The sequence below is a fragment of the Pteronotus mesoamericanus genome, unplaced genomic scaffold, assembly GCF_021234165.1.
Source record: "Pteronotus mesoamericanus isolate MK-2021 breed Mesoamerican mustached bat unplaced genomic scaffold, CSHL_Meso_final scaffold_705, whole genome shotgun sequence".
NCBI classification, from domain to species: Eukaryota; Metazoa; Chordata; class Mammalia; order Chiroptera; family Mormoopidae; genus Pteronotus; species Pteronotus mesoamericanus.
In genome coordinates, this window is record NW_026555326.1 from 14,003,520 (window position 1) to 14,027,637 (window position 24,118).

The window sequence follows — 24,118 nt, forward strand, 5'->3', positions numbered from 1 at the left end:
GACATTCTAACCCCACCAGGAAAATACATGGACCCAAAAGTTTGCATACAGTTGTATGAGCTTCATGGCTTTCCAAAGTAAACCCCTGAAAGTTCAGATGAAAATGTAAAGGACTGTATCATGGTGGGTGTTTATATTTTAGCTCTCCTGTGTTAAATGTGGTTCAAGAGACTGAGTAAATGAAACATCTTTAAAAGAAATGCAAATTATTCTTCGGAAAGCATTCTGAAAAAGGAAGTAGGGTGGGCAGAAGTTTCAACAGACTGAAGATTTCCCTTCTATCCCTGGCTAGTATGGCTCAGTGGATTTGATGTGGTTTGGCCTGCGAACCAGGGGGTTGCTGGTTGGTGTACCTCCCGTGGTTGTGCACCAGGTCCCCAGTTGGGGGCGAAGGGGGGAGGGTGGGAGGTAACTACATTGGTGTTCATCTTCCCTCCCCCACTCAAAATCTTTTTTAAAAAGAGATTGCCCTTCTAGTAAAATAGAGAAATACAGTGATATTTTCATTTATTTCTGTATTCCAAGACCACCTGAAAATTCCAGTTTATTTCTTGTTGGTGGGTAGTCCATTTGTATACAACAAAACAGTTTTAATGGGTTTCATTTACATATGTTTAGAATTCAAAACTGCCCAACTACAACAGGGAGTTTAAACTGCAATACCTGACTAGTCAAGGATCCTGACCTCTTTTCCCATTGATTGTCAAATTAAAAATGACAACAGGCAACACAATAGCTGTCTTGTGTGAATGAGTCAAAATTACATTTTTTTGGCCAGATCTGCAAAAAATATTTTTTGGTGTACCACAGAATTTTAGTAATTACCTGTGCCATGAGATGAAAAAGGTTGAAACTCAACTATATTACCTGGTTTTTGACATCAGATCTACTGTTTTCAAGACCGCAAGTCATAACTTTCCTTGGGGAAATCTTGCTGTTGCTGCTGCTGCCATTAAGCCCTAAACTGAATCTCGGTTCTGTTTTGGGGGAGGATTTGGTGGGTGCCGATTTCCGGTTTCCCTTTACATTTGGTCAATTAATCACAAGCAGCAGGCAATCCTGAGTAAGTTATTTAAAGGGACCCCTATATGTCTCATCGCATCCTCCATCATCCTTGACTTGTATAAATAATAGCTTTAGCATGTTTTTGTGTGCATACTTGGAGCACAGTACTTTACCGAATAAATGCCCTTTAGTGGTGAGTCGCCGGAACTGGGCTAGAGGACCTGGAAGGGTCAGGTCCCTCCCCGGTCGCTACGTCAGGGGGCAGCTCCGCCCCTCTCGCTGGTGGCGCCATCTTCCCCCGCTGCGGGAGGGGTCACGGGTCAGTACTGGATCGTCGCCCAGAGAGAAGGAGGACGGAAGGGTGATCAGACTCGGCGTGGCCTTCACGTCCTGAAGGTACAAGCAGCGGGGCTCCTCTTGTGGCGGAAGGGTGGGGGACGTGATGGCGGCGGAGGTGCCCCTGAGGGAGGGGCGCTGTCTCAGAGAAGAACGGGAGGGGCGGAACCTTGAGACTGCGTGGGGGGGGGGGGTCGTAAGAGCACCCCTGAGGCCTGAGCGGTACTCTGCCTTTGATCCCCAAACCTTAATTTTATTTTTTATTATTAAAATTTTTTAAAAATATATTTATTGATTTTAGAGGGGAAGGGAGACAGAGAGAACATTGATGTGAGAGAGAAACATCGATTGGTTGCCTCCCCATACTGGCCGCTTCTGGGGACAGGGGATGGAACCCGCAACCTAGGTAAGTGTCCTGACCAGGAATCCAGTCCCCAACCTTTTGGTGTATGGGACACAGGCTCCAACCGACTGAGCCACTAGGCCAAGGCCCCAAACCTCAGTCTCCTTTTCAGAACCTTACTGTGCAGTTCCCCGGTCTGAAAAGAAATTCTGAATTCCTTTGTGCCTTTTATTTTTCTTTTGGAAAACCTATGATGTGTTATGGGACTGAACTGACCTGGAGCGCCCCTGCAATGCTCCAGCAGGAAGCAGGAGTGGTATGGGCATGCAGGGCACGGGCTCTGGGACTGTCCTCAGGGTTGTTGCCATCCTGAATTAAATATTTTCTTCTTTCTTGGTAGGTGCCTTTTCCTTTGTGGCAGCCCAGGAGTCTCAAGAGAATGGATTCAGGAACTCGCCCAGTTGGTAGCTGCTGTAGCAGCCCTGCAGGGCTCTCACGGGAATACAAACTAGTGATGCTGGGTGCTGGTGGTGTAGGGAAGAGTGGTAGGTGAAATTTTTCTTCCTGTTTATAAGAACTAAGGATGAGCCCTAGCTTCTGTGGCTCAGTGGATTAAGTGCCAGCCTGTGAACCGAAAGGTCACCGGTTCGATTCCTGGCCAGGCCCCATGCCTGGATTGAGGGCCAGGTCCCCAGTTGGGCTTGTGTAAGAGGCAACCCTATCGATGTATATGTATCTATCACACATCGATGTTTCTCTCTCTCTTTTTCTCCCTCCCTCCCTCTCTCTAAAAATAAGTAAATAAAATATTTTTAAAAAGAACTAAGGATGAAATTCTTTAAAAGAAATGACTTTACTCAAACCAAATGGGATACTGGCTATCATGCCATTTTGATACTTAGAATTCTCTCCGTGGGTCAGTAACCTTTGGGTGGGTTTTAATATTCATTTCTTGTTTTGAAGCCATGACCATGCAGTTCATCAGCCACCGATTCCCAGAAGATCATGACCCCACCATCGGTAAGTCAGATTGTCACATAGGTTTCTAAATAAACCCCATAAAAGTGTCTTGGTGTCAGGTTTTTGCTGTTGTTGTTTTTAAAGATTTTATTAATTTATTTTTGGGGGGGAAAGAGGGAGAGAAATGTCAATGTGTGGTTGCATTTCTCCCCCCCCCCCTCCCCGGACCTGGGCCTGGCCCACAACCCAGGCATGTGCCCTACACTGGGAATCGAACCGGTAACCCTTTGGTTCGCAGGCCAGAGCTCAGTCCACTGAGCCACACCAGTCAGGGCTTGGTGTCATTTTTAAAAAACGGTTTTTAACTTTTTATATTTGGAGCCTTTCTTGGTGTCTAATTTAACAGGAGTATCAGAGCAGTTGGTAAGCAAATGAATGTATTTTTTTCCTCACTTAATTCTATGTGGACATAAGCTATCTTTAGTTTCTGTCTTTTACTGAACATTAATGGGATACTTTCTTTGTCATATTTTTATGGTTATACTATATTGCTAGATTAAAGGAAAAGTTTAAAGGCCACTTAACAGAAACCTTTTGCTGTCACTTCTCTAAGGGTCTGACTTGAGACTGACTCTGTAGCTATGAGTCAGCTGGTTTGAACTTCCACAAAAGGAAGCAGAAAAACAAGTAGAGCCAGTCTGCTAAACTCTTTAACAGTCCAGACATGGAGAGACTGGACTTCCACTGAAGCTCTTCATTTACTTCCTTATAGCTCAAGTTCATTAAATAGTAAGGTCTTCCTTCATGTCTTTTATAATCCTTAATACTGTTAGAGTAAAAAGTAACTTTATTTTGCCTTTTTTTAAAAATTGCTTTTCTCTACAAAGACTTAAGAACATTACTGTCATTCCTAAACCATAAGGAAGCAGGTTTGATTCAAAGGGGTTATGTCTCAGTATAAAACCTGAGAGTGTTGGTCTGCCAAACTAGTATTTTCAGGATGTGACACTTTGTCATGGTCTGTGGGACTCTAGGAAAGATTTGCATTAACTCAGGCTTCCGCTGCTTTGTTTTCCACAAAGCCAGTGAGTGTCTGTGCTAACCCAGCTTTGGATGTGGTCATTTTGTATAGCATATGCTGTGGATGGGGGACAGTAGCAACAGCGCTTGCTTTTTAATGTGCTGTACTAAATTTAAAACACTTTTCAGGGATTCAAACTCTGGTGAGAATTCTAGGAATAAAACCAAGTTAAGGCTTAGGATAATGTACTTAAAATTCCAAAAATATCTTTTTTTTTCCCCCATTGATAATCAGCTACTCTCCTGACAATATGAACTGATTCACCAACAAATACTTAGGTCACTTGAGTTCCTTTTATGTCCCAAGCACTGTGGTAGGCCCTGGGGGTAGAGTGGTGAGCAAAAGGATACTGTGCCTGTTCCCATTACGGTTATAATTTAGTGTATTTTGTTTTAAACTGCGGCTGCTAACTCTAAGAAAAAGTTTATATTGTAACTAGTACACGTATTAAATATGTGTTTGCATATATCATATACATATGCACATGTAATTAAAATAACGCAAAACTGTGTACCTCACTAAATGTGGTGCACTTCTTGCATTTTCTCTTTTATTTAAGGTTTCTACTAGTTTTAAGAGAATGAGTTGGAACTAGCTCATTAAATTCATTCACAACTCACTAATCTTAATGGACTTGTAGTTTGAGAAACATTGATTTAGTGGGATCTTCACTTTGAGGAAGAGTCAGAGCAGGGGTTCAAGGAAAAAATGTGTAAGAAAATACATAAGGATTTAAGTAGCATTTGTTGAAATGATGGACATAGAGGAACTATAGCATATGGTTAAGTATATGTGGCTTTTGAGTCAAGCAGCCTTGAGTTTTAATTCTGGCTATATTATTAATTTACTGTATAATGTGGGGAGATTCAATTTTTAGAGTTTATTTACTTTTTTATCTGTAAGGTGGAGATGATAATTCCTCATTGCATTGTTATTGAATGAGTTAATGTATATAAATTACTAAGTGTAATACCTGGCATCTAATAACTTTTTTTTAATCCTCACCTAAGGACATGCTTCCTGATTTTAGAGAGAAGGGAAGGGAGGGAGAGGGAAACAAACATCTATGTGAGAGAGAAACATCAATCTGTTGCCTCCCATATGCAGCCTGATCAGGGACTGAATCTGCAACCCAGGCATGTGCCCTATCCAGGAATCAAACCCATGACCTTTCAGTTTACAGACTGTCCTTCAACCAACAGCACCACACTGGCCAGGGCTAATAACTATTTAATAAATGGTAAAGTTACTTTTTGGCCTAATATTTAAAAAAAAAAAAAAAAACTCTCTCAGAATCCTTCTTTAGTTTAGAATTGTAGGTGGCCCTGGCCGGTGTGTCTCATTGGTTAGAGCACCATCCTGTAGACCAAAAGGTCATGGGCTTGATTTCCAGTCTGGACACACACCCAGGTTGTAGGTTCAATCCCTGGTCTGGGCGCATAAACCAATTGATATTTCTCACATCGATGTTTCTTTTTTCTTTCTCCCTTCTCTCTTTCAAAAAACAATGAGAAAAGTCTTCAGATGAGAATTTAAAAAAATAGAGTTGTAGGTAAAGTTTTAAACAAGCTTAAGCTGTGGAGGGTAAAAACCTTAGGTGAAGACCCATTGTATGTATCTCAGTGGATTTAGCATGCTTCCTGAGAAAACGTGGCCACTGAAAGAACTTGTGCAGTCTGCTTTTCCATAAAATGAATTTTAAAGTAGAGTTGCATATTCCTGCATTTTGGATTCATAGTACACCTTTCTTCTTTCTGTAGAAGATGCTTATAAAATCCGAATCCGTATTGATGATGAGCCTGCCAATCTGGACATTTTGGATACGGCTGGACAGGTATCAAATCCCAGAATGCTATGAATAAAGACCTTTTCCCTCTAGTAAAGAGGAGAAGGCTTATGCCAAGAATATCACTAGTTCATGTCTTTTAATTTTTCATGCACTCTCTGACTCAGGATAGCAGGTAATCAACCTATCTCTTCTTTAATCTGAAATAAATAAGTGACATGTATGTAGGTCTAGGTTGCATCAGTACATTAATGATCCTTTTTCCCTTCTAGGCAGAGTTTACAGCCATGCGGGATCAGTATATGAGGGCAGGAGAAGGGTTTATCATCTGTTACTCTATCACCGATCGTCGAAGTTTTCATGAAGTTCGAGAGTTTAAACAGCTTATTTATCGAGTTCGACGTACTGATGATACACCTGTGGTTCTTGTAGGAAACAAGTCTGACCTAAAGCAGCTAAGACAGGTGAGGATAGAGTTAAAAATGCTGTCTGTAATTTAGTGGGATTTTGTTGTTCTGCTTACAGCGTCCTCTGTCTTAAAGTAAAAGTTTAAAATGAGCTTCTTCAGCCCTGGCTGTTGTGATTCAGTGGATTGAGTACCAGTCTGCGAACTGAAGGGTCTCCAGATCAGTTTCTAGTCAGAGCATATGCCTGGGTTGTGGGCCAGGTCCCTGGTTGGGGGGCATGCGAGAGGCAACCAATTGATGTTTTTCCTCCCCCTTTCCTCTCTCTCTAAAAATAAATAAATAAAATCCATAAAATAAAGTTAGCTTCTCCCTAACCTTGAAAATTTCCTGGTATATACTAATTTGCTATTATTTGAGATAAAATCTAAATTTTAGGAATCAGTTTACAGGACAAAATCCCTAGGTTAGTAATCAGATGACACATAGAATATGCATAAAGTCAGCAGTCCCCAACCTTTTTGGACCAAAGACTGGTTTTGTGGACAATAACTCACAATGTTTCCTGGACCAGGTTGGGGGAGGAGAGTTTCAGGCTGATTCAAGTGCCCTACATTGAAGCTCACCTCTTATTGTGCAGCCGGTTCCTGACAATTGAACATTGGGAAATAAGTCCATCAGAAATAAATCTGTTTATGCTGCATCAGAAGAAACTTAAGTTAGACTTTAAGATATACTTCCTGATGGTGCGGATTATGAGCCCTGGAAAGAGAGAATAAGAGAAATTGTAGAGGATTTTAGAATGTGATACCTTTCAAGTTAGCAATGATGTTTAAAGTTTTTCTGTTTGGTGTAGAGTTTCTGAAGGTGTAGCGAAACAGGCACTTATGAGTAGTAGCAGAAGCAATGAATGGTACACATTTTTGGAAGTAGTTTGACTCCAGAAAATCTATTCAGGGATTTATACATAAAATGTTTATTGCCAGGCTATTTATAGTAGCAAAAAATTAGGAAAAAGTCTAAATACCCAAAAGTAGGAGAAATTATAGCATACCCCTAACTGGACGTATCAATTTTGGGTTCCTTATAGTTTTCATTATTATAGTTAAAGTATACATCTGTTTGCCTTGTGTTTTACTTTCTTAAAATGAAAAGTATGAAGAATAGTAAGATTGCATGTTTGATACCTATAACTGTTCCCTGTTCCAAAAAGTTATCTTTAAAATAGAATATTAATAGATTCATATAATTTGAAGGCAGAAGGAATCCTAGAACTCATGCAGTTTAGCCTCCCAGCATTACAGAAAGCACTGCATTGTGCTTAAATACTCCCAGAATAGAGGAGCTCTCTTCCTGTCCAGGTAGCCCCTTCACTTTTCTGGGTGGTTGCAATTGTTTTCCACTGGTACCACTATAAATTTTCTCCTGTTTACATTTTTAAAGGTCACCAAGGAAGAAGGATTGGCTTTGGCCCGAGAATTCAGCTGTCCCTTTTTTGAGACATCTGCTGCATACCGCTACTACATCGATGATGTATTCCATGCCCTTGTCCGGGAGATACGTAGGAAAGAAAAGGAGGCAGTACTGGCCATGGAGAAAAAGTCTAAACCCAAAAACAGCGTATGGAAGAGGCTAAAATCACCATTCCGGAAGAAGAAAGATTCAGTAACTTGACGTTGGGAAGTGTTTGTAACTGCAGTGCTTAGTCACAGCAGTCCGGTAAAAGTAACTGATGAAGGAGGCATGCCCGCTGGGAGTTTCCAGTGATGTGGTATTTAATATATTGTCTCTTAGCTAATTCTGATTTATTAACCCAGTGGAGCACTGTCTGCTTTTAAGTCACATTAGAATTTGACCTACTATAGTTTTGGGTTCTGTTGCTATTAATTAATTAATATAAATTGTTTTTATCCAGGGGACTATGTATACCATGTGTGCTTGACTAAGCTCACAGGAAGAATTTTTTGCCATGTACTGCTACACATTATCTTTCACCTTCAGTCTCCTGGGATTATTCCAGAAAAGGACCTCAGTCTTTTCTATTTACCTTGTACTTCCTGGAGACAGAAGAAAAATAATATAGAGAAACCAGTGCTAAAGAGATCGGTGCCGAAGTTCAGCAAATAGCTGTGGAACTGACCCCTGTTGCCAGTTACGCAGTGATGAGATTTGGGAGATTTGGGCCATATGTTCTGGCTAGAAAAACAGTAGGGTCAGAACAGTATTCCCACTATGGGCCTAGCTTTGCTAAGAAGTGTACTGGGATGGGTGAGAACAAACAAGCATTTAAGATGTAATGAAGGGTTCTCTTACAAGGTTCTTTTACTCTTCCTTTTGGGCTTTGGACTTTCTTTTACCTTCAAAGGTAAACAGTTTGGGAACCTTTACTACATTACTAAACTCAATTAATCTAAATCCTTAGTTGGAACAACCATTGCTTTGTACAGGTTCATTTTTTTTCACCGGAGATGCATTCACCAATATATTTACATTAATTGTTTCCTGGTGCTTTTCCTTAGCTTCCCTGTGCTCTTTATAAGAGCTAGGCCTGGCAAAATGTTTTTAGGCCCTTCGTGAGACTGACTGAATTTTCCGTACAGAAGAGACATCAGTTTGAGTAAAATTGTATACGTGCCTCCATGACATTGACAATCACTAGACTTGGTGTTCTAAGAAAGCCTGTGGTATTTCTGTTTAGCGAGCCAGCCTTGAAGCTTTAAAATTCCCGTGCGATGAGTTTCTCATTGAAGATTTCTTTACAAGGATCTTACTAAGTTCACCTCAGGGTGTCTGAGCCTTGACAAAGGTTAGCTTAAGAGAATACCACTTTGATAATCTGCATAATTGAGAAACTGTTTTCCTGGGAAGAAACAGCTTTAAATATTGGTGGTTAGTTCTCTCTTTTAGAATCAGGATAGTTTAGTATCTGAACTGGTTATGTGTGGAGATTAAATGCAAAAGTGCTAAGAGTAGTGTAGTATATATTGAACATTACATGTCACTAAAGCAGTGTTCTTGTCCACATCAAACTCTTAAGAACAGGATTTTGTGAAGTGCCTCTTAAAGAGCACATAGCTCAACTTACTGTGTCCATTTTTATTATAGGCAGAAGGACAGGGTTTTTGTATATTTCCTTATAATCAATACTGTATGTTCTAAGCTTAAAAATGATGGTTTTAACTTTTTTAGCTGAGTAGTTGGTTCCTTTTGAAACTCCTGGAAATGTTTTTGCTACTAGATAAGTCATGTTTTATGGTACTCAAGCCATTCAAAAGCAAAAGACCCAGAATTAAATTTTGCAGGACAGTCTTACAGGAATAAAATGGTTCATGGAGAAGCATGAAGATAGAAAATAGATACAGTGCAATTCAGTTTTAACAGTATTTCACCACATAAACTAGCCCGTAGCCTTTTAAGTTTAATGCATTTGCTGTCATTACTAATGACCTAAGGAAGTGTTATTAGCATCAAGCAAGAAGTTGACAGCTATATATTTACTCGTGACAGACAAGGTAGCCGAGAACATTGCCAGAAAGATAGATCTGTAAGACAGGAGGGAATTTGTATTCTGTAAAAGAAAAAATAGAAATTAATGTTTTTAAGACTGTCACTATCAGGGCCCTCCCTCTTGGGAACATGCCTAAGCATGTGTTGCTTCTCAGGTGTGCATCTCCTAAACCCTAAGGGTCCCCGTGAGACTTGTACCCAGGGAAGCAATGGGCAGCAGAATCTTCTCTGGGGTTAGACCCCCATTTCTCTGACTCTTCAGTAAGCCAGTAGTAGCCCCTCCTTGGCTCACTTCTGTCACTGTGACTTTTACTCCCCAGTGAGCTAACAGCAGGCCCACCTTGGCGCACTTCTTTCCTATAATGTCTCTGGGGAGCCAAAACAGCCTCACCTAGGCCCTCTCCTGTTGCTTCTTCTATCCTAGGCCCTTCCTTGTTTCACTGTCCCCAGCTTTAATAAACATACTCTCAAAGTTTTAAGAAAAAAACTATCACTGTCATATATTTGATTGTTGGATTAGTTAGCCTATCAATTAGTATTCAGAATTCTCTCCATGGTGCTAAATAGTGTGAGGGGTATCACGTGTATAAGTCATATCTCTCAGTGATCATATAGTGTACATAATTTATAAGCTCTAAGTAGTCAGCTTTATCAAATTTGTGGGCATTAAAATCAATTACTGCCTGAAACATTGCAGAGACAAAAATTCAGGGACAAGTTGAAAAGCACTGGAACTATTGATGTCCGTACCAGATTCGTAAGTTACAAAATTTAGAAGCTAGTGTCTACAATTCAGAAAGGGATATATGTTTTAACTTCATGATATATTAGCAAGAATTGGTCCACTGTGATGTTTGGGGAGGAGAAGGAAGAGCCATTTTTCACTTACACCCTTGTATATGAAGATGGTTTGTATGGCACAATACAGAACTTGTAAACAAATTATTGGGCTTTTCCTTTACTTACCTATGTGGGGAGAAAGGTTTGGAATCATTGCAAAGAGTCTTTTTAAGGAAAAAAATGCCAAGTGACTTTATATTCTGGAAAATATCGATTCAAAAAAATTTTAGTGTTCACCATGTACAGAACACCTATGTCAAGTGCTAGGGAGCATGCCATGAATGCTCCTTCGTTCAGATGAGCTCTTGGGTGGGGTGACAGGAAAAACACATTGAAAATGATAGCATCTTTGCCACCTGATCAAGGGTTAAAGTTGTTTCAAGTATGTAAACTAAATGTGAGAGCATGAAGAATAAATTTTTATGTGAAGGTCATTGCTTTTATCCTCACTTCTAAATGGGCATCACTGTTTGTAGAGAGGACTTAGCTGAGACATGAAAGGGGTTTATTTTTGTGTCTTCATTATTTTAGTGAGTGGGTCAGTAACTGTCAGTGTAGTTCACTATTGAGATTGGTAACAAAGGCATGGCATTCCATTTTCTAGTGTAAGGTTTGTTGAGAAAGGCAATGGAATTACAGTCAAAGTATATATGAGCCTCTTCTGTACACTAAGCACTCTTTTAAGAGCTGTGAGGGATTCAAAGGAGCATGAAATAACCATGCTTTTGAGCGTTGATAAAATTATGAGTATAAAACATCTAGATATTGATTGTAAAGTACTGTAGTATGTTATGTGCTCCAAACTGGGAATGTTAGAGGAATTCAGAGAAGGAATTAGTATGGCTGGGCAGACCAGAGGAGCTGACTCTTTAAGAACAGGCTAACTGAGCCGTGGCTGGTGTGGCTCAGTGGATTGAGCACCAGTTTGATCCCTGGCTGGGGCACATGGCTGAGTTGCCAGCCAGGTCCCTTGGAGGCATGAGAGAGGCAGCCCATCAATGTTTCCCTCTCTCCTTCCCACCCCCTCTCTCTAAAAATAAATTTAAAAATCTTAAGAAGAAGAGGCAAATTGAGAGATTGAATTTAACCTGAATATAATAAGATCAAAGAGATGTAACTTCTGAAGTTTCTCATGCCTAGTCTTTATTGCTTATTTTCTTCTTAAGATTTTTTTCTTAATATAAATTTAGTAAGCTCCTGACAAATAATTCGGAGTGTTGCGTCTTCCAAATTTAGTCTTAAGAAGGATGAGACATAGAGTCCTTGCTAAGTTTGACAAACACTTGGCTTTGAAACATAGCCCAATACTGAAAATGTTGGATATGTAGTAATCCTGGATTTTCCCAGCTTCAAATTAAAATTTATTTTCAAATTATTCCTCTTTTCATCAGCTCAGTTGGAACTGAAACTTAGTTCCATACAAGTTCTCTGACTAAAAAATTATTCACCTATCCTCAAAATACCTCTAAATGATCTCACTGCACAAAATAATGTCTTTATCCCTTTTTTCACCAATAAGAATTGCTATGAAATAATTAGGTAAATCATGAATTAGAATAAGTAAATTTGACTTCTGGTCATGATGGAGACATGGGTAAACACAGCTTGCCTTGCACAATCACAGCAAAAATTACAACTAAACTACAAAACATCTATCACCCAGAATCGTCAAAAAATCAAGCTGTGTGAAAGTCAGCCAAGGAATTCAAGAAGTCACATTCATTCAGATGGGTAGGAGGGGCAGAGATGTGGAATGAGTAGTTCCATACCCACGTGTGGTGGGTAAAAATCAGGAGGGGTATATTGGGAGTGAGGGATCCCAGCCCCACACTAGACCACCTAGCCCAGGTTTCCAGTGCCAGGAAGATAAGTCTCCATAACTTCTGGATGCAAAAACCAGTGGGGGTTGGGGTGGCAGAAGAAACTGGGGGATTCTCAGGCATCTCCCATTAAAGGGTCTGCAACAGATTTGGGTCTCATGCAGACTCACTCCCTCTGGCGTCCAGCACAGGGGCAGCAGCTTGAAGAAGACCAGTGGCATATGGGGAGAAACAAGTGTTTGACATCAAGGTGAGTGCTGGGGGACAGATTCCTTCCAGACAGAACTCCAGAGGCCAGGCAATGGCCATTATACCTTTACTGAGCCCTCTCCCACAGAGACACATCAGAGACTCCATCAACCTGGTTCAATGGGTCCTCCTGACCAGGCAATTACCTACGGCTTCACCCCATCCAACTAATGGGTATACTTTTCTACATTAGGTCACGCTAGTAAGACAGGATGTCAAAGTAGCTCTATCTAATACATAGAAACAAACACAGGGAGGCTGCCAAAATGAGGAGACAAAGAAATATGGCCCAAATGAAAGAACAACAAAACTCCAGAAAAAGAACTAAACAATATGGATATGAGCAATCTATCAAATGCAGAGTTCAAAACATGGTTATTAGGATGCTCAGGGAACTCATTGGTTACTTGAACAGCATAAAAAAGATCCAGGCAGAAATAAAGTTTACACTAAGGAAAAGAAAAATTTACAGGGAATCAATAGTGGAGTGGATGAAGCCAAGAAGCAAATCAATGATTTGAAACACAAGGAAGAAAAATTCAATCAGAACAGCAATAAGAAAAAAGGGGAAAAAATGAGAATAGAGTAAAGGAACCTCAGGGAGAACTTCAAATTTACCAACATTTGAATCAGAGGGGTGCTGGAAGGAGAAGAGAAAGAGCAAGAAAATGAAAACTTATTTGAAAAAATAATGAAAGAAAACTTCCCTAGTTTGGCAAAAGAAATAGACATACAAGTCCAGGAAGCACCAAGAGTCCCAAACAAGTTGGACCCAAAGAGGACCACACCAATACACATCATAATTAAAATGCCAAAGGTTAAAGATAAAGAGAGAATCTTAAAACAGCAAGAGAAAAGCAGAGAGTTACCTACAAAGGAGTTCCCATCAGACTGTCAACTGAGTTCTCCAAAGAAACTTTTGCAGGCTAGAAGGGGCTGGCAAGAAGCATTCCCAGTGATGAAAAGCAAGGACCTAAATCTAGATGACTCTATCCAGCAAAGGTATAATTTAGAATGGAAGGGCAGATAAAGTGCTTCCCAGACAAGGTAAAGCTGAAGGAGTTCATCATCACCAAACCATTATTACATGAAATGTTAAAGGGACTTATTTATGAAAAAGATTTAAAAAAATGAACATTAAAATGGTAAATTCACAACTATCAACATTTGAATCTAATAAACTAAGCAAACAAGCAGAACAGAAACAACTATAGACACGGAGATCATTTGGATGGTTACCAGTTGGGAGAGGGAAGGGGAAAAAAGGGGGGAAAGGTGCAGGAATTAAGAAGTACAAGTTGGTAGCTACAAAATAGACAGGGGGATGTTAAGAACAGTATAGGAAATGGAATAGCCAAAGAATTTACACACATGACCCATGTATGTGAACTAAGGCAGGGATTGCTGGAGAGAATGGAGGGTCCTGAGTAAAGGAGGGCAAAGGGGGAAAAAATTGGACAACTGCAATAGCACAATCAATAATTTTTTTTTTTTTTTTTTTTTTTGCCCTGGCTGGTGTCGCTCAGTGGATTAAGTGCTGCTCTGCAAATCAAAAGGTCGCTGTTTCAACTCCCAGTCAGGGTACATGCCTGGGTTGCAAGGCAGGTCACCAGTTGGGGGTGTGTGAGAGGCAGCCAATTGAAGTTCCTCTCACACATGGATGTTTCTCTCCCTCTCTCAAATAAATAAATAAATAAATAAATAAATAAAACCTTTCTTAAAAAGAAAATAGCAACTGTATATTTTACTCAGAAGTTTTGCCAAGTTTTTCCTCAGTGAAACAAGTTTGGGGATGAGTCTGTTGCTATTCTTTCTTGGTTTATTGGTTAACTGTTTCAATGGTGTGCTGTTCATCTATTTGGCTAGACTGCACCAATATCCTTGAAGAAACCTAGAGCTTCCTTAGCTCTTATTTGCAGAAAGACTGATTCAGTTGAATTCCTAGAACATTCCCAGTTTAGAGAACATAACTGACTTGCTGCCTGTTTGGCATCACTATTTAGGAGTGTGGGACCAAGTATGACCGGGAGGAGCCAGGATAGATTTTAAGAAAAATGTAGTCAGACAGCATTGAGTCAACTTGTCTGTCAAGCCTTGAAGACCTATTTTCCTTCACTAGCCAGGGCTGGTGCATGGACAGCTTTCTTATGGTGAAATGAGTTAACCTACCTAAAGACTCTTAACACATGGTTTTCTCCTGGGAGAATACAATTGATTGGCAAGACAAGGCAACATAAAAACAGACTTTACATTGACTAATTAAAACAATGTATTGAGAGATCTAGGATTAAATTTGTAGGTGGAGTTAGACCACAAAGATTTCTCAAAAGGAGTAAAAGTGACTTGGAACAGAGAAGTCAAGAACTGTATATATAGGACAATTCTGATACAGGATTTGAGAGTGGGAAAGCCAAGACTATTATGTTACACACAGAATGGACATCAAGAGGCAAGTTTGGGGTTAAAGGAAATGAGCTGGCATAAAGCAAGAGACCAATAAGCAGGGATAACTGGGTAGAAAGTCATGAAGTCCAGTCTGAAGTGTACGTGGGTCCCAAATACCTGGTTATTCTTGTTATTCTTGTTTTTTCTCATTTTCTCAGTTTAGCCTCTGGAAATTTTCACTTGATAGATCTCTGATAGGAATCTAGTAAAACAAAAACTTCCCCGGGTGATTCTGATTACCACCGTGCAGGCATTCCTAGATTAGGAATCACTGAGCTGGATGATGTCAAAGTGTCTGGGAAGATCATCGCAGGACTGTGTAAAGCAGTGCTGGGTGGAATTAACAGGTGTGGAAAATTTCAGTGGGTGTATTTCTACGGAATGGTGCAGGGATGGGGAGCAGCTGGGAATAAGGAACAAGAAAAATGCACTTATAGTTCACAAGTAAGGAAACAAGGGACAAGCAAGGAAAGTTCACAAGTAAGGGACAAGGGACTGAGGACAAGCAAGAAAACTAAGCTCATACCTTGTTATGAAGGAAAGTACTGTGTCAAACAAAGGACTGGTAGGTGTTCCTCTATGGGGTATATTGAAATTTCCAATCAACTTTTTTTTTTTTTAAGAGAGAGTAAGAGAAGGAGAAAGAGGAATAGAAACACGATGCAAGAAACATGTACTGGTGGTCTTCCCCTGACTGAGGACCAAGCCCTCAACCCAGGCATGTGCCCTGACCATGAATTGAACAAGTGACACTTGGGTCTGGGGGACGATCCCCAACCAACTGAACCACACTGGCCAGGGCTCCAATCAATTTTTAAACATGAACTGATCTTGAGACAAAATTACTAAAAATGTTCAGCCTTGTCTAATAGCATAGAACAAAGCAAAACAAATCCAAACACCTTGATGAACAGCTTTTGGTTTAGTGTGTACCTTCCCCAGCACACATGATCATGTTATTAAGCCACCCAGTTGTGTTGTTTTGTTTTGTTTTTTTAACAAAAGCTGCTGGGGTGGGACATGTGTCATTTCCTGCCCTTCCCAAAGCTGGTTATTGATAGAGTTTATTCCAGTTTGCTCTGAGCCAGGAGAAAGTCTTTAACTCCAAAAATATCTCCCCCCACCAGATGCGTTCCTTAGTTTCCTAGCAGAGGAGTCTCTAAGTGAGGGAGTGGAAGTAGAGAAACTTAAAGGTTTACATGAAAATGGTGCAAATAATGTTCTCAGCTACAGTATAATCCAACATAAAATCTGTTGGCCAGGAAGGGATGCACACACATAAATTTAGTCAGAAATAACTTACACAGTCCCACCCAAAATTGTGGTCACTCTTCCTTTCATATCCATAGATTTCTCAAGAGAATATGTGGGTCTGATTGTAACTAATATACACCCACCATCACCACCAAAAAAGTAATAACAAAAACAAAACTCAACTCTAGACCAAACTTCTTTTGAAACTCTGACTCAGAATAAGTAGGAAGAAGAGACATTTACTTTAGGTCTGTTTCCTCGCTGGTATTCTGCTTTCATTTCCTAGCTGTCTGCTTTCATTCAACAAACCTTTAGCGAGTGCCTGCAACATGCCAGGCATTGTGTTGTGTGTTGGGAATTTACTGGTGAATAAAAACAAACACACAGTTCTTGGAGTCTTAGTTCTCTTCTTTGGGCACCTCTAATTGTGTGTGTAAAATCTCATGTGAGAGACTTTGATGGAATGGTGGAAGAGTGACACGGGGTAAGGCACAAGTAGGAATTTCAACTGCTTAGTAAAGAATAATTAAATATTGACTTCCAATAAAAATAGAGGTGTAGGTAAACATGCTTCACCTCCTTGCACAACCACAGGAAGAATTACAACTAGATCTCAAAACAAATAACACCCAGATACATCAGAAAATATAGCTGTATGGAAGTCTGACAACCAAGGATTTAAAGAAGCCACATTCAACCAGACGGGCGGGAGAGGTGGAGACATGGACACAGGCAGAGAGGCAGTGGCAGCAGAACAGGCGGTCCCACATTGACGTGTGGTGGGTAAAAGCTGGGAGGGATACCTTGGGAGTGAGCGATCCCAGCCCCAGGCCAGATGGCACAGCCCAGGGTACCAGTGCCAGAAAGATAAATCCCCATAATTTCTGGCTGTAAAAACCAGCTGAGGTGGTGGAAGGAACTGCCGGATATTCAGGAGACTCTGCTTAAAGAGCCTGCACAGACTTAGAATGTATGCAGACCCAGCTCCTCTGGGATTCAGCACCAGGGCAACAGTTGGAAGGTGCCAGTCATATACAGGAAGTAAATGAAGTGACTGGAAACAGAGCAAGTGCTGGACAAACCTCCAGAAGCCAGGCAAGCACCATTGTCTCTTCTCCCAGCCCTACCCGATACAGAAGCACAAAGCAGTGAAGTGGGTCCCCCCCGCCCCTGAAAATAACCTAAGGCTCTGTCCCACACAATTTACAGGTGCGTTTTCTACAATAGGGCATGCTATTAAGACAGGGAGTCAAAGCAGCCTTACCTAATACACAGAAACAAACACAGGGAGGCTGCCAAATTGAGGAGACAGGAAAAAATGGCCCAAATGAAATAACAGAACAAAACCCTAGAAAAAGAACTACATGAAATGAAGATGACCAACCTATCAGGTACAGAGTTCAAAACACTGGTGATCAGGATGCTCCAAGAACTCATCAGGTGTGGTAACATCATAATAAAAGACCCAGGAAGAAATGAAGTTTACACTAAGTGAAATAAAGAAAAACTACAGGGAACCAAGAGTGGAGGGAATGAAGCTGAGATTCAAATCAACAATTTGGAACATAAGGAAGAAACACGCATTCAATCAGAACAGCAATAAGAAAAAAGAATTTAAAAAAATAAGGATAGTATAAGGAGCCTCTGGGACATTTCCAAATGCATCAACATCCAAATTACAGGGACACCAGAGGAGAAGAGGAAGAGCAGAAATTGAAAACTTATTTGAAAAAATAATGAAAGAAAACTTCCCTAGTTTGGCAAAAGAAATAGACATACAAGTCCAGGAAGCACCAAGAGTCCCAAACAAGTTGGACCCAAAGAGGACCACACCAATACACATCATAATTAAAATGCCAAAGGTTAAAGATAAAGAGAGAATCTTAAAACAGCAAGAGAAAAGCAGAGAGTTACCTACAAAGGAGTTCCCATCAGACTGTCAACTGAGTTCTCCAAAGAAACTTTTGCAGGCTAGAAGGGGCTGGCAAGAAGCATTCCCAGTGATGAAAAGCAAGGACCTAAATCTAGATGACTCTATCCAGCAAAGGTATAATTTAGAATGGAAGGGCAGATAAAGTGCTTCCCAGACAAGGTAAAGCTGAAGGAGTTCATCATCACCAAACCATTATTACATGAAATGTTAAAGGGACTTATTTATGAAAAAGATTAAAAAAAATGAACATTAAAATGGTAAATTCACAACTATCAACAACTGAATCTAAAAAAAATAAACTAAACAAACAACCAGAACAGGAACAGAATCATAGATAGGGAGATCATTTGGAGGTTTATCAGCAGGGAGTGTGAAGGTGGAATATGGGGGAAAAGGTACGGGAGTTAAGAAGCATAATTGGTAGGTACAAAATAGACAGGGGATGTTAAGAACAGTAAAGGAAATGGAGAAGCCAAAGAACTTATATGCAGGATCCACAGACATGAACTAAGGGGACAGGTGGCAATTGCTGGAGGGAATGACAGTACCGGGAAGAGGAGGGAAAAGGGGGAAAAACTGGGACAACTGTAATATCGTAATCAATAAAATGTATTTTAAAAAGAATAATTAAATTTTAATTTGGAATTTGGTGTGAGTAAACGTAAATCGTGTTTGTCCAGTTTCATACTATTGCAGGTGACCCTCTAAAATGTTCTTGAGGACGTTTGTGTTAAGATCATGAGCACACTCTAACTTGCCTTAGTTTCTATTAGGCTCTTTTAGCATGTTTCCAGCCCAGCAATGATGGTAGAAAAATACAGGTTCTGGAGCCAGACTGCCACAGTGCCGATCCAGCCTCCGTTGCTTATTGAGCTGTGTAATTTGAAACAAGTTATTTAAAATGTGGACTTCAGTTTTCTCACCTGTTAAGTGAGAATAATAGCATATATCAAATAGGGTTGTTGGAAGAACTAAATGAGTTTTAAATGTATAAAGTGCTTAAAACAGTGCCCAGTTTTGGTATACATTCAATCATCTTAGCTATTTTTGCTCTTATTATTAAAAAGAAAATGAGTCACCGTTTATGGTCCTGTCAGAGATTTCCAATTAGATTGAGATTTAATGTAAGGTTTAAGGTGAATTACCAGCTTCCCAGGCTTGAACACAAGAGCAGTTAATGAATTCCTAGGCTTTTATCCAGATTTTTCTTTTTTCCTTTCTCTCTCTCTCTCTCAATTTTAAAGAGAGAGAGGAAAGTGGGGTGGGGGCGGAGAGAGAAACATTGAGGAATAGAGATAGAGAATGAAACGCTGATTTGTTGTTCCACTTATTTATGCATTTGTTGATTGATTCTCATATGCGCCCTGATCAGGGATCAAACCTGCAACCTTGGCATATCCGGATGATGCTATAACCAACTGAGCTACCTGGCCAGGACTCAGATTTTTCTGTTAGCACATCTATTCCCTGGCCTGTTAAGCCATAAGACCTCCTCTAGGAGTCTCTTCTTGAATACCAAGTTGGTATTTAACTTAGTACAATGTTAGACAGTTGGTATGATGTCTAGTTTGCTATCTTATAAAAGTTGTAATGATGAATATTCTCAGCTTTCTCAAAAATTTTGCCTTATGGCTAAACTTATGTTGCTCTTGAGTCATTTAAAGAGGACTCCATGCTCTGGGCGGTGTGACTCAGTGGATTGAGTGCTGAACTGTGAACCGAAAGGTGGTTGGTTCAATTTCCAGTCAGGGCATGTGCCTGGGTTGCAGGTCAGGTCCCCAGTTGGGGGGTGTGCGAGAGGCAACCACACATTGATATTTCTCTCCCTTTCTTTCTCCCTCCCTTCCCCTCTCTCTAAAAATAAATAAATAAAATCTTTAAAAAATAAAATAAAGAGTACTTCAAGCACTAGGCTGTTTGTGTTTCAAACCACAAAGTATGGAGGGATGGATAAAATCGATATGTGAGGCACTTAATAAGTCGGCAACTCTTCTTGGAGAGTTGGTTGTGACAGTGATTTTCAACCTCTATGTTTCAAGAATTTTTAAAATTTGCAATACCTATTTAGTCAGGGGCACTGACCTCTTTCTCTTTAGACTGCCAAATCAAAAAAAATGACAATAGCCAACACAAAAATAGCCACCTGGTGCAAATGAATCAAAGTTGCACCTAATTTTTAGGTCAAATTGGCAAGAAAAAAACATTTTGCATGTGTGCTGCAGACTTTTAGCATTCGTTTATGTGTGCCATGAGGGGAAAACGTTGAAAATTGCTCTGTTATAAGATGATCGCAGGAGAGAATAACTGGAAAGGTCCCACAGAATACAATGTTGTATTCTTTTTCAGTTTCCCACTCAAAATCCATTCCTCCTTCCAAAGAAAATGGCGTTTTATTCAAGAATCGAAGTCATATCACCTCTCAGTCTTTTGGCTAAAATCAAGTGCAGAGAAGTCCTAAACAGCCTGGATAATCCCACCCCCTCCCCCCACCCCTCTTGCCTGTGATTAAATCAGAAATGCCATGAGGCACATTTTGGATCAGCGAGTTTAGAGGAGAGAATAGCTAGAGGCATCTTCTTTTTCTGGGAGAGGTCCTGAAGCAATCTCCTCTTTCCCTGCAGGAAGTGAATGAGGAAGCATGAAGTGCTAGAAGTGTTTCTGTAAACATCATAAAAGGTTTCGGATTAAGCTAACATTGAATGTCAGAGTGGGCCCACAGAAAGAACCTGGGTCCCTGATGGTTTCAGTGACCTTTTTGCTGCAGTCAGCCCTGAAGCCTGCCCCCTACCTTCGAACTTCTAGTTAGGTGAACCAATACATTTTCTTAATGTTTAAGCCAATTTGAATTGGTTTTCCTGTTACTTGTAGCCAAAAAACACCCAAAGTTCCAAGTTACTCTCATTATCATTTTGTTATATGTTACTTTTATTAAGACTATCACCTACTAAAAAGAATATACAAAATCATATACATGCCATGATTGTAATCATAAGATAATTCAAACAAAGTGGAAGGAAGTGTGCCAAAATGAGTAATGTTTGTCTGTAAGTGGATTTTTTTTCCTATTTCTATGAACTTATACTTCATTTTCTATGTTTTCTATAATGACCCTGAGTGACGTTATCAGGGAAAAAATGCACAGAAAGTAAGACTGGAAGACAAAATAGTTGTTAATGTTTTGGAATTGATTTTTTCCTCTTATATTTCAGTTTTCTTATAATTAGCTTATATTAGTTGTGTAATATAAAAATGTTTTTGGCCCTGGCTGGGTAACTTAGTTGGTTAGAGCATTGTCCCTAAAATATCAAGGTTACGGGTTTGGTCTCAGGTCAGGGCACATATAAGAATCAATCAATGAATACATAGATAAGTGGAACAACAAATTCATGTTTCTCTCTCTCTTTCAAAAAATCAATAAATTAAAATGTTTTTTAATTCCTTCACTGAAAGTTTAGAAGAGCAGGGACTTTCCTCCTTCTTTTCTCACTACCCTAGGCATGTGCACAGGGAGGAGTACTTACACAGAACAGAATATATGAAAACTGAATCATTCTAGACTTTAAGGCCAGCAAAGAAATCCACAAAGAACAGTTGCAATAGTCTTACCACCCCAGTATATGATCCCAGAGTGATGTATTAACTGGTGTTCTTTTCCTTTCAGAGCATTTCTCAGTTTGTATTTATACATTTATTAGTATGATTATTTGATTAATGTTTGTTCTCTGGTAAGCTCTACAAAAACAGGACTCATATCCCCAGTGGATGATATGTGGTAGACACTCAAATAAATAGCTGTTGACTAATGAACGAGTGAATGAACTGAACTGGTTGGGATAAATATTCCCAATTACAAAGGCACACTTCTTCTCAGAACTCAAAACCAGTATCTTTTGGCCCTGGCCGGGTAGCTCAGTTGGTTAGAGCGTCATCCAGATATACCAAGGTGGTGGATTCGGTCTCCAGTCAGGGCACATACAAGGAACAACCAGTGAATGCATAGATAAGTGGAACTATAAATCAATTTCTCTCTCTCTTTCTCTCTCTCAAAACAAACAAAACCAGCATCTCTCCCTCTCTCTCTGGTGGTTATGGTCTTAGGAATTAAATTTTGAAGGGAATACAGAAAGACTACAAAAAGGACTAGAACAAAGAGCAAAACACGCCACCTACCAAATGAGAGTCTCTGGTACAGGACCCTGAAATCTGCATTTTTTAACAAATGTGCCAGATGATTCTGATCAGGCGGTCTGAAACTCACACTTTGAAAACATGCCCTAGAATATCCTATTGGGATCTGAGTGTTAGCTTCATTCACAGTCATCCAGTTTTCAAGAAAATCATGATGACATCACTGTTTCTATTTAATGTGAATCAGTTTTTATTTTGCACTTGTGTGGTGCATTAACAAATTCAACATACAAGATAGCATTACATATTGTAGGTTAGCGTTACAGCATTATGCAATTTCACACAATTTATGTTAGCTTTTTCAGATTTTTCTTTTTTTTAATTTGACACATTTATTTTATTCTTGAATTTCATTTTTACAAGAGAAGACACAAGGTAAAGAAAGACAACCACATTAGAGAAGGATCATGGTGAGGGAAATGTCACTATCATTGCCATAATAAAAGCCTTCCAAGAAAAGGACTTGCATTATTCCCTCTCCTGAGCAAGCTGCCCCGTGCCCCAAACCAGTTCTGTCTGTTTTCATATCTAGAGCACTGTTCATAAACATGTACATCTTGCCTGTGCTCCACTGAGAAGAACTGAAAGAGGAGTAACTCATAAAGGGACTTTTGTTATTAGGAAAAACTCTTGTCTTCCCAATGGAATCAAGTTATCAGTAGAGAAGGACTGACTCTTGGAAAATCAGAAGTGATCATTCCCTAACTTATTCCTGACCATGAGTGCCTTGTGCAAAAGCTAGGATGTGACTCTCTTGTCTTTCAACTGACTCTTAAAAGGAGGCATTCCTCCTTCACCCTTACCAGTTAGCTCTGGGAGGAACAAATGTGAAAGCCAAAGTCAGCTAAGAAACTTTGGGACAGCAAAGTCAAGGGCACGATGGATCAGGCCTGAGGTAGGAGAGAGGAACCCTGTATTGTCTGTCACTTGGCCTTTTTCTGAGAAAGACACCAAGGCAGCTCATAGACTACAGAACTACTGGTTCCTCCCCTATCACCTCACCACCCACTGCTCAGTAGACCCAAAGAATGCAAGGAATAAAGCTACAAGGAGCTGGGGAAGAGAGGAGTGGGGTGAGGCTGTTTTCCCAGACTTATGTCAGGAGGAGCTACAGAGGCACACACAGTGGGGCAAAGACCAGACTATCTCCACCTGTTGCTTTGCATTGTTTCTGGGAAGGAAACAAAAGCGGATTGCTCAGCAATTTCTGATCTTCAGACATTAAGGCGATGAAGAGGAATCATTTAAATTTTTTTCTAATGGGGTTTCAGAATGCTCCTGTCAGATTTACATCAAACTAGCTCAAAATGCCATTTTTAGAAAAGAAGTTATTTTCTCCTACGTATGATACAGTATTTACATTCCATGGAGTATAGGACAGAGACTGGTGGTAGGAACCCGACTGATGGTGAGCAAGTGAGTCAGACTGCAGGGCTGACAGGGAGAGAACAGAGAGTGGGCTTTGTGCCTGCTCTGCCTTGTCAAGGATCTGGGTTTAAAAAAACAACGAAAGGATTGGGTAGGGGGAACCAGATTTGTTTTAAACCCCCAAGAGGTAAGGGAGCATCAAAGGCAACATCGCCACCCTCTCCATGGAGACACATCTTTTCAACTTCCTTCTCAGAAGCAAGTTAGAAAGTGATGTTTTTGCATGGAAGTGGACCTGCAATTTTAGCTAATCCCTCAGGCCTTGCATCAAGCTGCTGCTTATTTGAGCTCCTCTTCAGGCTTGAAAAATATCTACTGCCTATCCAAGCATACTTATTGTCAGTGAAGTCTCTGCCACCTGAGAAGTCTTACCATTAGAGACATGGCTGAATTAGGAGTAAGGAGACTTGAATTCTAATCCCAGCAGGACGCTGAATGTCTCTCAACCTCCACTGCCCACTGGCAGGAGGAGGGTTGACCTCTGTGGTTCCCCTCATCCCTCCACTTTGTTGTGAGACTCATAAATTCCAAGAACCAAG

At 40.2% G+C, this 24,118-nt stretch overlaps 1 protein-coding gene across 2 annotated transcripts; it reads left to right on the forward strand.

Moving 5' to 3' along the window:
* The first annotated feature begins 1,277 nt into the window (after nucleotides 1-1,277).
* Nucleotides 1,278-9,909, forward strand: RIT1 (Ras like without CAAX 1). 2 transcript variants are annotated; one of them, XM_054563472.1, is made up of 7 exons: nucleotides 1,278-1,401; nucleotides 1,643-1,747; nucleotides 2,085-2,229; nucleotides 2,648-2,704; nucleotides 5,486-5,559; nucleotides 5,784-5,975; nucleotides 7,359-9,909. In XM_054563472.1, the coding sequence occupies exons 3-7, from the start codon at nucleotides 2,124-2,126 to the stop codon at nucleotides 7,587-7,589; spliced, it is 660 nt and encodes a 219-aa protein (XP_054419447.1). In that variant the 5' UTR covers nucleotides 1,278-1,401; nucleotides 1,643-1,747; nucleotides 2,085-2,123; the 3' UTR covers nucleotides 7,590-9,909. The 2 variants fall into 2 exon arrangements, with proteins under 2 accessions (XP_054419447.1, XP_054419448.1); XM_054563473.1 differs by lacking the exon at nucleotides 1,643-1,747.
* Nucleotides 9,910-24,118: the final 14,209 nt, after the last annotated feature.